Source organism: Notechis scutatus, chromosome 2, assembly GCF_049901735.1.
Source record: "Notechis scutatus isolate UNSWTSFEM ecotype Mainland chromosome 2, rNotScu1.2, whole genome shotgun sequence".
In the NCBI taxonomy this organism is placed as follows: Eukaryota; Metazoa; Chordata; class Lepidosauria; order Squamata; family Elapidae; genus Notechis; species Notechis scutatus.
Genome location: NC_142010.1, coordinates 112,977,554 through 112,989,987, shown reverse-complemented (window position 1 = coordinate 112,989,987; position 12,434 = coordinate 112,977,554). Strand labels below are relative to the sequence as shown.

Sequence of the window (12,434 nt, the reverse complement as noted above, 5' to 3'; positions counted from 1 at the left end):
CGCTCCCAATTTTGACCATTTGTTGTCTGTTTGCCAGGAATGCTTCTATCCAGTTATTCAGTTGTCCAGAGATACCATAGGATTTTATTTTTAGGAGTAGTTTGTCGTGTACCACTGAATCAAAGGCTTTACAGAAGTCTATGTAGATTGCGCTCTATTGCTTTGCCCTGGTCGAAATGTCTTCAAACAAAAAAAGAAAAATCAAGAAAGTCCAGTTGCCTCTTGAAAAAGCACCTCTGACAACCGTGACCTGAATGACTGAGAATCTCCATAGACATTTGGGGGGAACCAGTTTGGGAAAGGCTGATCTTGCAATTTAGTGGTAAATATCCCATGATGATGATGGTGATGGTGTTGCCATTCATTTGCGCTACTACCATTGTTATTACTGCCATTTATGTCTCCTATTGACATTTTTAAAAAAAAGATTTACTGTCATCTTCAACACACACCGGTATTCTGATATTTACTGTACAGAATACATTATATTTATTTATACTGTATGGGAAATGGAGCCTAGGATGCACTGAGCTATATTGATTGTTCTCATCTGACAAGAGTAGCCCAGGAGTAAGCAAGAACAGCAGTTCCATTGTGTTGTCACTCCCCCCCCCTACTTTCTACCTATAGTGCTAATCTCTTTCTCTTTGAAACAACTTCAAAAGTTGGCAAAGATGGGTACAGCAATTGCTGTCTTGGTGCACAATGATATATGGTACCTAGATAGCAAGGATATTTCCAGAAATAAATACACTTATTATTAAAAACAAACAAACAGCAAAGCCAAATTTATTCAAAGAAGTTTCCATTCAAATGCAGATAAGTACTTTTCTTCTATCACTATATGGCTCTGTCAGGACCCTGATAGGCATTTTATTAAGTGCCACTAGCTTTTGTGAGACAAAGCTCATTTCATCTGCTGCAGCTCATCAGGCAGCTGTAATTCACAAAAACTTATGTAACAGTAATCAGATTGTGGTCTACCGTGGACAACCAAGACTCTCCTTTATCTTACCTAGATGACTCTGTGGATCCTAAATTGTTTTTCTCTCCTGTATTAAACCAGAAAGCAAATGTTTCAGCATTCGCAACTATTGAGAATAGACTTAAGAATTCACCTGACCTAATAAATCCTTCTGACCTTGGAGGTTGAAAATGTAATACATTTACTTATATAAGCATCCCTAGCTAAATGATGAATGGTGATGGTGATGGATGCTGGGAATTGTAGTTCAGATGTTGAGGAGGCAGCTAGAAACTATGTCTATGGATATTTCAGTCATCCAGGTCATGGTTGTCTCAAAGGGGCTTTTTCAAAAGGCAACTTATTTTTTTTAAATTTTATTTATATTTATTATTTTATTTATATTTTTCAAAAGGCAACTTATTTTTTATTTTTATTTTATTTATATTTATTATTTTATTTATATTTTTCAAAAGGCAACTAAAAGCACACCAATGTACCTACCGTCCCTGTCTTATTGTTTCTTTTTATTTTTCTTATATATATATCCATTTCATGTATTCATAACTATGTTTATACTTATACCTATTATCTTGTAAGCGATTGACAAATCAAATAAATAAAAATAAATAAATAACTGGTCTATGTATTTTTTTTCCCCTTGAGGAAGACAAAGACATTTTGCTTCTCATCCAAGAAGCAAGTTTGGGCTGCATGGGGTGAGGGGAAAGGGAGGATGAATTCTCAGAAGGATTAGTTCTGAGAATGCTTCTGTTTTCCCCTCACCATCCACTCAGAACTGATGAAGCTTCTTGAATGAGAAGTGAAACATCTTCTTCCTCAAAGGAAAAAAACATAGTCCAGTTGCCTTTTGAAAAAAACACCTTGTTTTTTGTTCAGTATGTTCAGGAGATGAAAGAGGGTGATGAGAAGGGTAAAAGAGTCCATAAGCCAAGAAGAATGAAGGTTTCAACCTCAGCGATGTATTTTCTCTGGTTTGTTGCTGATTTACCATTGAATGATGTAAATTAACCAAAGCTTTTCTCTTCTCTCCTGGTCTTTCATAAGGTAGTTGGGAAGACCCTGGCCACAGCCATCATTATTAGAGCAGTCATGAAACTTCTTGGTGTGAAATCGGACAGATTCTTGGTCCTCTCCAAGGTGAGAAAGAGACAGATACTAGAAAGCAACAAAAATATTATTTATTTTTAAAAAATAACATCCGAATAATTGTCTTAAGTCCTTATTATCTTGATATTTGTATGACCTTCATCTCAAGAGCTACTTTTGATTATGGAAAAAAAATTCTGCAATTGTATAAATGATTCTGAATGCTTGGGCTATTAATGACTACCAACTTATTTTTATAGTATGTATGTATTATCATTTAAGAAATAATGTCAGAGTCAGACAGTTTGACAGTTTGGTGGCAGTAAACATTCTAGGTAGCTTGATACATTTTTATAGGTCAATATAAAAGACTTCACAAATGACTATAACAGATGCACATGGTTGGCAAAAGAATTATCTCGTGCCTGTGCTGTGGCTGATGCGATAACATTTCTGGAAAGTCTGTTCTGACTCAATTTAGAATAACAACCCATATTTATGAAGAACTTATCCAATCTTAAGAATCTAGGTAAGCTCTCTTACCCAAAATTGGATCCCAGCACTGGAGAGGCACAACGTTTGTCTGATCTGCTCCCAAACTACTTGCAAATTGTCCTGACATACCTGGAAAAATCTGGATGTTAAAATCTGGATGCGATTGAATGAAATGAAATCATTCATTATCCTTTTGCTCCTTCTGTCTCTGAAATCTGGACCCCAGAGTGTTTTCCTCTCCTGTACCATATATGCAGCCAAAGTATAGCAGCCAGTATAGTTAAAAAGATGGCTATTTTCAAGATGAGCAGGATAAAATCAAGGCTTCTGAGTTGATTTCTAAATGGAGAAAAGTTCCAATGTTTTATTTTAAATTGATCTTCATTATGACAAGTAAAATGAATATAGATAAGCCACTCATTTATTTCACTTTGAATTTACATTGATCTTTTAGTACAAATAGAACAAGTGAGGTCCCATATTTGCTTCACCATTATGAACTATTATTTTGCTGTATTTATTGGCTGTCCAGGATAGGATTATTCTCCTGTACTCAAAATATTATTATTTTTTGTTTTACACATCGTTCATGTCTGCACTCAGACAATGTAAAGAACCATCTCCTTTTATATAGATCTGCTTATAATTTATGATCATTATTAGAAATTCTGCTACATGTCTCACCATTTAATTCATGTCATCTAAGTGGTTGTGGAAAGAGCTAAGAATCAGGGTGCAGACAGGTCCTAGAAGTCAGATTAGTTTACTAGGTAAGTTACCAAAAAACAATCCTGCCTCCAGATCAGGAAGAATCTTTCTTAAAGGATGAATATAAAAAGATGAAAGGGGAATAAAGTAGTTCTCGTCAATGGATCTAATACATCAACTTGGACAGGTGGACATAAGTTGCATCTGGTCAGAGTAGCTATTACATGAGCTGAAAATATAGGACATTGTGATCCGTCCTTTGCAAAGTCAAATCATTTACTTTTCCACATAGGACATGTTGGCATCTTTGGCCACTGTGAGGATGGAGATTCAATTGCACAGTCCGTCTCAGCTGCCTTATAGATCCAATAAAGGTCGCTGAGAGGATTGTTAAGTACTGGAACAAGACTAATATGGGCCCCCTCACCTACACATTAAGTTAACACAACCACAAGGGTCTCCCCTCCCTCTCCCCACCACCCTGTGAGAGGCTTATTAAAAAGGGGGGGCGGGCAGGGCAGAGAGCAGATAAGAAAGTGGGGGGGAGAGTGAGGACGAAGTGTGGACAAGCAGCATTGGAGTCAGCGCAGCCCACAAGTAGATTTTTTTTCCCGACTGGGAGAAAAATGATTCACTCTAGTCTATACGAATGATAGAAAAGTGACAATTCCCTCGCCTGCCCCCCCCCATCCTCTTGTGTTTTATAGTCACTTCTTGCCAGTTACCCTTTGGCACAGCTGGCGCGCACAGATCCTCCGACTAAGCTAACCTTCCTTTTGGCGTAAAGGATTTCGATAGGGTGAGAAGGGGAAGTTTATTCTTCAAGAAGTGGGAAAAGGGGAGAAAGAGAGAGAAGGAGGTAGAGGGAGGGGCAATCATTGAAGGACACGCCTTCCTTCCTTGCCAGAGTTAGGCTGTCACGGTGGCTGATAACAATAGCTTGCCACCAGATGGTCCTTAGTCTATTAATTTTCAGGAACATGGCGAAAAGTTTTATTCTGTTGGGTGTTTAGAATCTATTTGGAAGCTATTTGGTTGGTGGTGATTTTTAATTTTATTTTTAATTTTAGTGTTTATTTTTGAGTTTGATTACAATGTTATAAGGTAGCATTCTGGAATTTTATGGGGATGAATGGTGCTGTTTTATTTGTATTTATGGACTGTTAACCGCCCTGAGTATTGTGATTATATCTATTTTAACTACAATATCCCCCCCCTCTCTACCTCATCTATCTATCTATCTATCTATCTATCTATCTATCTATCTATCTATCTATCTATCATCTATCTATCATCATCTTTCTCTCTCTCTCTCTCTCTCTCTCTTATTTCTCTCTCTCACACACACATCTATCTATCTATCTATCTATCTATCTATCTATCTATCTATCTATCTCTCTATCATCATCTATCTTCTCTCTCTCTCTCTCTCTCTCTACTATCTCTCTCTCTCTCACACACACACACACACACACATCTATCTATCTATCTATCTATCTATCTATCTATCTATCTATCTATCTATCTATCTATCTATCTATCTATCTATCTATCTATCTATCTATCTATCTATCTATCTATCTATCTATCTATCTATCTATCTATCTATCTATCTATCATCATCTCTCTCTCTCTCTCTCTCTCTCTCTCTCTCACACACACACACACACATCTATCTATCTATCTATCTATCTATCTATCTATCTATCTATCTATCTATCTATCTATCTCTATGTATATATGGGTATATGTATGTGTGTGCATGCACGTGCATATTCTAATAAATAAATAATAAATAGTATGAAGTGAATACAAAATGTCACAAAAGAAAAGGTGCCTAACAGAGAAAAACCAAGTGTTCATTTGTAAATGTCAGGAACCTCTGAGCCAAAATGGAGAAGTAATGGACCACGAAGCTAGGAAAAAAATCCAGAAAGCATTACAAACAACTATTACAACAGAGAAAATTAAAATTATAGAACAATTTTGGGATATAAGCATTACAGAAGAACATATTTGGGGGAGGGTAGATTTGTCTGGTATATCCAAGAAGATGTAAAACCCCTATTCAAATGGAGCAAACATCTCCACAGAATTACTATGGGCTGTTCATATCAGTTCTCAAATGACATGCTATGGACTTAGTCTATCTTACCCCTTCAATCCACCAAGGAAGTCAGGCTAATCTTCAGGTGGAAAGTGAAATCACAGAGGTGTCTAAAAAGCAACTAATGATAAAATGGTGGACAGTTTTTATTACCTTAAAGTAGGCTAGAAAAACGGATGGGGTCTGTAGTTTATGTTCCACCATCTAGAGATACAATGTTTTTGGTTGATACAAGAATCCTTTTAGCAGAACATACTACCTATGGAATTCCTGTCAGAAAATGGCTTTTTCCTTAATGTAGCTTAGGCTTGTGTTCTGTGCTGCATGCTCTAGAACAGGGGTGTCAAACTGGTGGCCTGTGGGCCAGATGTGTCACGCACAGGCCACACCCGCCCCAGCTCTGCAAAAGGAAAAATGTTGCAATATGTCACATGACGGCAACATGATGCTACAGGTTTGACACCCGTGCTCTAGAACAGTGATCCCCAACCTTTTTTACGCCGCGGCCCGGTATCCCCAACCTTTTTTATGGCGCGGCCCGGTACCGACATCAGCTGGGCGCCGCCATCTTGTTTTGATAAAAAAGTGCTTCCGGTGAGCTTTCTACCCGGAAAAGCTCATCGGAAGCACTTTTTCATCAAAACAAGATGGCGGCGCCCAGCAAGCCAGCGGCCCGGTAGAACTTGTTCCACGGACTGGTACCGGTCCGCGGACCGGTGGTTGGGGACCCCTGCTCTAGAACACAGAATAATAGGGTTAGAAAAGACTTTGGAGTCTTCTAGTCCAACCCCTTGCTCAAGCAGGAGACCATTCCAGACAAACTTTTTTAGTGATCCCTAATTTTAATAGCGTTCTTGAATTTTTTTTTGCTTTACTTCAGTATTTCTTAGTTTTATAAAATATTTTAATTTAATTTTAATCAGCTGCTGGGCACCAAAAGTAGAGAGTGGAATTTAAAGATTCAACAAAGCAATAAACAAATGTATGAAGTATCATGTTTTGGTAGAATGAGAGGAACAAATAAGATGTGCTAATTGTGGTTCCTGGCATGCAGTAGGGAAAAATTAATGAGTACCTTTTGTGTGTTTTGGTTATGATGGCCAGATTGTCCACAGATAATCAGGTTGCTGCTGAACTGCAGTATAGTTTGGCATCCTGTTTTACTTAAGAAATATCTACTGGTAGACTGTTTAGTATTTTCCTTGGAATATCAAATATAAGAAAGAAATCGGGATACCTTTCAGGAGATAATGGAGGTTCACTTGGTTCTACTGTTTTATTTTCTTTGTTTCTAGATGTAGGTGTGAAAACATCATCTGTAGATAATAACATCTTTTGTCAAATACTAATGCAGGAGATAAACATGAATGCATTTAATGATTTATGTAGTTATTAAAAATAGGTACCAAACTGGACTTAGGTTATTTCAAATATTATTTTAATAATAAAGGCTGCTGTTTACAACATGAAGTTTAAGAAATATAGGACAGTGATTCATGAGTTCAAACATGATGTTCTCTCTATCTGTGGCCAATCTATGAAAACCACACGTATTGCATTGTGTATCTTGGCTGCACTTTTGAAAATACCCAGCCAGTGGTCTACTAATTTAAAGTATTTATGTATATTATGCATTACTATTCATTTACAAATGTCCCATTTGAAAGAGCAAAAAACATACATAAAATCGTTAGAACAAAATCTTGCCTCTCATTGTTGTAAAAGCAAGTCTTGCATGATAAGATAGACCATTTATTGAAGAGAATACAAACAGTGAGGAATTACCTTTGCCTGAGGATATAAAAGTTCTTCAGTTATAAGTTAGGGGCAGAAAGGGACCAAGAACATTTGAGGTGGGTGGGGGCAGGGGTGGGTTTCTACCGGTTGTGTCCACCTCTGTAGAACCGGTAGCTCTGAAGAGCAGCAGACATAGAATCGGTTCTATGTCTGCTGATGTGTTTGCCTACCCGCTCACCTGGGCTCTTACCTGACCTTTATTTCCTGATTTTTCAACTTCAGCTGCCATGCGAGGCACAGCTGCAGTTACAAAAAAGCAGGAAAAAAGGGCTTTTTGAAAGGCTGCTTCTCTGCACGCAGCATGCTGATGACGATTTACAGGCGCACGCCGGCAGCGTGCAGGGAAGCACATTGTAAATCACCGAACCTCGTAAATGACCGAACTGGTAGTTAACCCTGTTGGATCCCACCCCTGGGTGTGGGATATATATGATGAGGCAAGAGAAGATCTGTCATTCTGGCTTGTGTAACTTCCTCCTGCTGTATTTGCTTTTCTATCTTCTTCTCATCCTGTTGTAAGTGTTATCAGCCACATCTTTCAATTGGCCACCCTATGGAATTGTATTGAGGACCCTCAAGTCAATGTTTTATGTGGCTGCTATGGCAGGGACCTGCAGAGAAATCTCTTGTGCTCCCTCAGGTAGAGGATAACCGGCAGGGAGGCAAGTCATCCTAGAGAAATACATTATGCCATTGCTCTGGACAGTAGGTAGAGACAGCAACTAATAGGACCTTGGCAATTCCCTCCAGCCTTTCGTTTTATGTAAAAGGTACCTTTGAAGGATAATTGTGTTGGGATATTGTTTCTAGCCAAATTGTTTTTCAAGAAGACTGTACAGTCTTCTTGTACAGAGGGACAACAGGTTATATACCCCTAAATGCAATTTCCAGAAGTAGCAGCATCTGGGATGTTGTGAGACACTGTTTATAGCACTAGCACTTAGACTTACTGTATATACCGCTTCACAGTGCTTTACAGCCCTCTCTAAGCGGTTTACAGAGTCAGCATATTGCCCCCAACAATCGGGGTCTTCATTTTACCCACCTCGGAAGGATGGAAGGCTGAGTCAACTATGAGCCACTCAGAATTGAACTCCTGGAGTGAGCAGCGAGTTAGCCCTGCACTTCTGCATTCTAACCACTGCGCCACCATGGCTCTTAATGCATCTTATACATCTTTACATTATTTCTACAAACTTAAGAGGCTATCAAGGTGTTGTCATTTAAAATGGAAACGGCAATTCTCTGAAATCTAAGCAAAACCAATAATGAATAACAACAAGGGGTCCTTGACTTATGCCTGCAATGGATCCCAACATTTCTGTTGCTAAGAAATGAGACATTTGTACAGTGAGTTTTGTCCCATTTTACGACCTTTCTTGCCACAGTTCTTAAATGCATTGTTACAGTTACTAACACGGTTGTTCAGTGGCTTCCCCGTTGGCTTTGCTTGTCAGAAGGTTGCAAAAGGTGATCACATGACCCTGGGACACTGCAGCCTGCATAAACACATGCCAGTTGAATTTTGACCATGGGGAAGCTGTTCGTAAGTTTGAAAAATGGCCGTAAGTCACTTTTTTCAGTGCCGTTGTAGCTTGGAATGGTCACTAAAAAAATGGTTGTAAGTTAAAGACCACCTGTGTACAGTTCTAGTGTTTAGATAGAAACAACAGTGCACTGTCTTCCTATGGTTGCATGATGACTCTGTTCCCAAATTAATAACTACAGCAAAGGCATACCTGCAAGCACGATGAGTTCCACTGGCTGCCAGGTATCATATTTTCTCTCCACCCCACATAAGTAAGTCCCAGCATCGTTGTAAGTGAGGTTCTCCATGACCACATTGAATTCAAGACGTACATGGTTGTCTTTGATGGACATTCCATTCTGCTTCACCTCTTTCTCTGCTGCTGTTGTTCGGATGGTGCGGTTACGAGAACAGAATCTAAAACTTCCTTCTTTGCACCAATACTTGACAGCTTCTTCATCCCCTCTTCTATATTTGCAGGGGATAATTGCTGAGCCCCCAAGGGATGAAATCACTAATTTAGGAGCCTCCAGCATCCAGCAAACTGAAAAACAGTTACAACCATTTTTACTAAAAATAAAAATAACACAGACCCCCCAAAACGATACAAGGCATCTAGAGTTCTACTTAAGTCTCTGTAGCCTGCATGAAATTAATTGGAGAAAGAGGAAAGAATTTACTCATCTTCCCTAAACAGATTGCTCTTCAGAAGGGTTCATCTTCAGTTATCCCCCAGTTAAGAAGGCTTGTGAACTATTAAATTTGGTCCCAGATGTCTGAAGAACACCATGTTAGTCAAAGCTGATTTATATAATCATTTTCCTTAAAGAGAGTCCATCATGGATTTCCCTCAATTTGAAATGCAGTAGTCGACAAAATGAATAAGCCTCTCCAGTGCCTGAACCGAGTGCCTACTTGCAATCCCTTTTCAGCAAGCAGCATTCATAGATGATAGCATCCATTTGAGAAGGAAAAAAAAAAAAAAAAAGACGCGTAGCAATCCGCAAGAAGGGGAAATGAATTAAAAACAAACCAAAGAATGAGCAGGACAAAGGATTAACATCCTATTTCAAGAGTGAACGAAACTTCTTTAGAGAAGGAGATTTCACAGGCAGCCCTATTGCTGAGAAAATCGGGCCAGGAAAATGAGAGAAATGAGTGGGGCAAGAGGAAAGGCTGGAAAACAGGAGGAAGGAAAAGGAAAAGGAAGGTTTCAAGAACGTGCCCAACCTCTGTGGGGTCTCTTCTAAGCCCCAGTGGTGGATTAAGGCTCACTGGAGTCCTAAGCACTGACAAATCATGGTGCCCCCTTCCTTTGTACATACTGTACAAATGAAGCCAAGCTTAAAACTTAAAAGTTAAAACTTAAAAGTTTTTGTGGTGCCCCAAGCACATGCTTAGTCTGCTGAATACACCACTGCTAAGCCATCTTCTCTTTTGACATTGGAACAGAGCACAGTTTGTCCTTCTTATTTGTATAACTATCTCTACTGAAGGCTTGTTAATGCACATTTTTCCTATGAATGCATTACCATTTTAATATGTTTATTTTAGACAAATGGATTTTTCCACTAGAGAAAGGATGATAATCAGTGTTGCCTTTCATACTGCAGGAGACTTTCTTTGGTCAATCTCATTTCACTAATCCACTCCCGTAAAAACCTTTTGCTGATTTTTTATTAAGAATTTGGATTATTATAAAAATATATGTAAACTAAATTTAGGGAAAGAAAAGAGAACAGAAAGACTAAAAAGGGCAAGGGGAAAAGAAGAAATAAAAAAGTAAGAGCATAGTAAAGAGAAAAGAAATATATTAAGAAGTAACTTCCAATTTTCATCACAAGTTTAAAATTTAGTAACTCTTCATCCTCTCTTAGGTTATATAAACATTTATCCCTTTATCCCGTATCCCATCTCTTATCTATACATAAACCCATAAAACCTTTTTTCAGTCCTTTCATCAGCAGAAAATCCAAAAAGAGTAGCCAGAAATAACAATATATCTTATTTTAACCTTGATCGAATAAGCCAGTTTTATATTTATTCCTTTTACAGTCTTAATCTTTAGTTGTCCAGACATTGTCATAGGCTTTGATTTCGCTTCGTTTCTTCTTTATCTTATTACACAGACTTCCTCAAGGCTTCTGGCTATTTTTTTTTTCTTTTAAATATCCCTGATTATGTCAGATTTGAGGTTCAGAATATATGAAAATAGGCTGAAAAAGGTTGCCAGACATAGGATGGTTAAGGAAAATAGAACAAACTGAACCATGGACATGAAACAGCAACATCAATTCAAAGTAATACAATTGCCTTTGACCCAACACAAAAAAATGTTTGAAAAAGAATGGATCTATATTACTTACTTAGAATGGTGTTTAAATGGCTATACATTCTTTTTTTTTTTTTTAAGGGAAAAACTGGTATATTGCTTACCCATCAATTTTCAGTTGTATTCTGAAACCAGCTGCCATCAGATTAGTAGACTAAAACATCCCCCAGTCCTACCTGAATTCCTTGATGCCATTGTAGTCAAAAGCTTCTAACACATTTCTATCTCGCATTGTAGTTTCTCTAGTGCAATTCGACCAGGAAGCATAAATGGGTGTCCCTAGATTGTAATGTTCTATATTTGTATTTCTGCCTTCCTTTCACAATTTTGTCATCTGCCAAAAGGACCAGAGAGAAACTGTGCTCCACATCATTGGCTAAACTGTCCAACATGCATATATCTTTGTTGCAGGTAGCTGAACCCAAATCTAATTACTTCCCCAGTTTCAATAGTTCTCACCATGAAATAAAGTCCAAAGCAAGCCATAGAAAAGTTTCATTGTTCTTGTTTAAGTAAGATTTTCTTTTCTGTTCTTTTTTTACAAAAGTGTAACTTCTCTTTCTAAGTCGTTTCCAGAATCTTGTTTCATTCTCATCTCAATCACAGACCTTGGAGATTTATTTTGCCTCTGGCATTCTGTTGAAATAACTGTGAAGAGGAAGAGGTCAGATCTTGCTTAATTTTAAAAAAGAAAACACATGATTATTAATCCCCAAATTGACATATTGGTAAAGTAGAAACTGCAAACTCATTCTCAGAATAGAAAAAGCACCCAGATTTTACAATTATTGACCAATGCAGTGGCCTTAGATCCTTCCTATTACAAACGTAGACAAGAAAACACTGGGTTTGGGCGTATTTAACATGTTACTGTTGTAGTAGCTTTAATGTGTAATTTCTTGAGCTATAATGATTGCAACCACTAGTTCTAGTTGCTTCCAAAGACAGAAAAATGGAAATAGTAAATCATATCACCTCTCTCCCAGTATGGTTCATTGTCTTAAAGTGAATAAATGTGATAGAGTGTAGTAAGGAAGTGGGAAGAAATACACCCCAGAGGAGTAAACGACAACTCAGTTCAGATAGGTTATGTGAGAGAAAGAGGTAATGTGGATAGTAGTTTCCTTTAGTTGGGCAAGATTTTGTCTGTAGGTGGGGAACAATAAAGAAATATACTTGGAAGTTTCCTTTTTGGTTTTGGGAGCTTGACAATAAATCAAGTCTTGCATACAGGTAGTACTCAACGTATGATCACAATTGATTTGGACCAGAATCTTGGTTGTTGAGTGAAGCAGTTCTTAAGCAGGACATTACATGACTTCATTCAACAACTGCACTCATGGCGCTTCCAGTTGAAGTTGTTCTTGCAGGCTGTTAAGCAGATGGAGTTCCA

General features: G+C 38.1%; 1 protein-coding gene across 2 annotated transcripts; it reads right to left on the bottom strand.

Moving 5' to 3' along the window:
• Nucleotides 1–212: 212 nt before the first annotated feature.
• Nucleotides 213–11,640, bottom strand: LOC113411933 (CMRF35-like molecule 7). Of its 2 annotated transcripts, none has more exons than XM_026667246.2 (5): nucleotides 11,501–11,640; nucleotides 8,921–9,253; nucleotides 6,622–6,700; nucleotides 2,699–2,908; nucleotides 213–2,143 (listed from the first exon to the last, which is right to left on the bottom strand). In XM_026667246.2, the coding sequence occupies exons 1-4, from the start codon at nucleotides 11,538–11,540 to the stop codon at nucleotides 2,755–2,757; spliced, it is 606 nt and encodes a 201-aa protein (XP_026523031.1). In that variant the 5' UTR covers nucleotides 11,541–11,640; the 3' UTR covers nucleotides 213–2,143; nucleotides 2,699–2,754. The 2 variants fall into 2 exon arrangements, with proteins under 2 accessions (XP_026523031.1, XP_087811972.1); XM_087955846.1 differs by lacking the exon at nucleotides 11,501–11,640 and adding an exon at nucleotides 11,218–11,283.
• Nucleotides 11,641–12,434: the final 794 nt, after the last annotated feature.

Coding starts and splice junctions, on each gene's coding strand:
- LOC113411933 (XM_026667246.2), bottom strand. CDS start 11,540: ATGAAACTTTTCTATGGCTTGCTTTGGACTTTATTTCATG. Junction 6,701..8,920: donor GGAACTCATCGTGCTTGCAG/GTATGCCTTTGC, acceptor TATTATCTACAG/ATGATGTTTTCACACCTACA. Junction 2,909..6,621: donor CCTCCATTATCTCCTGAAAG/GTATCCCGATTT, acceptor TTCTCCATTTAG/AAATCAACTCAGAAGCCTTG.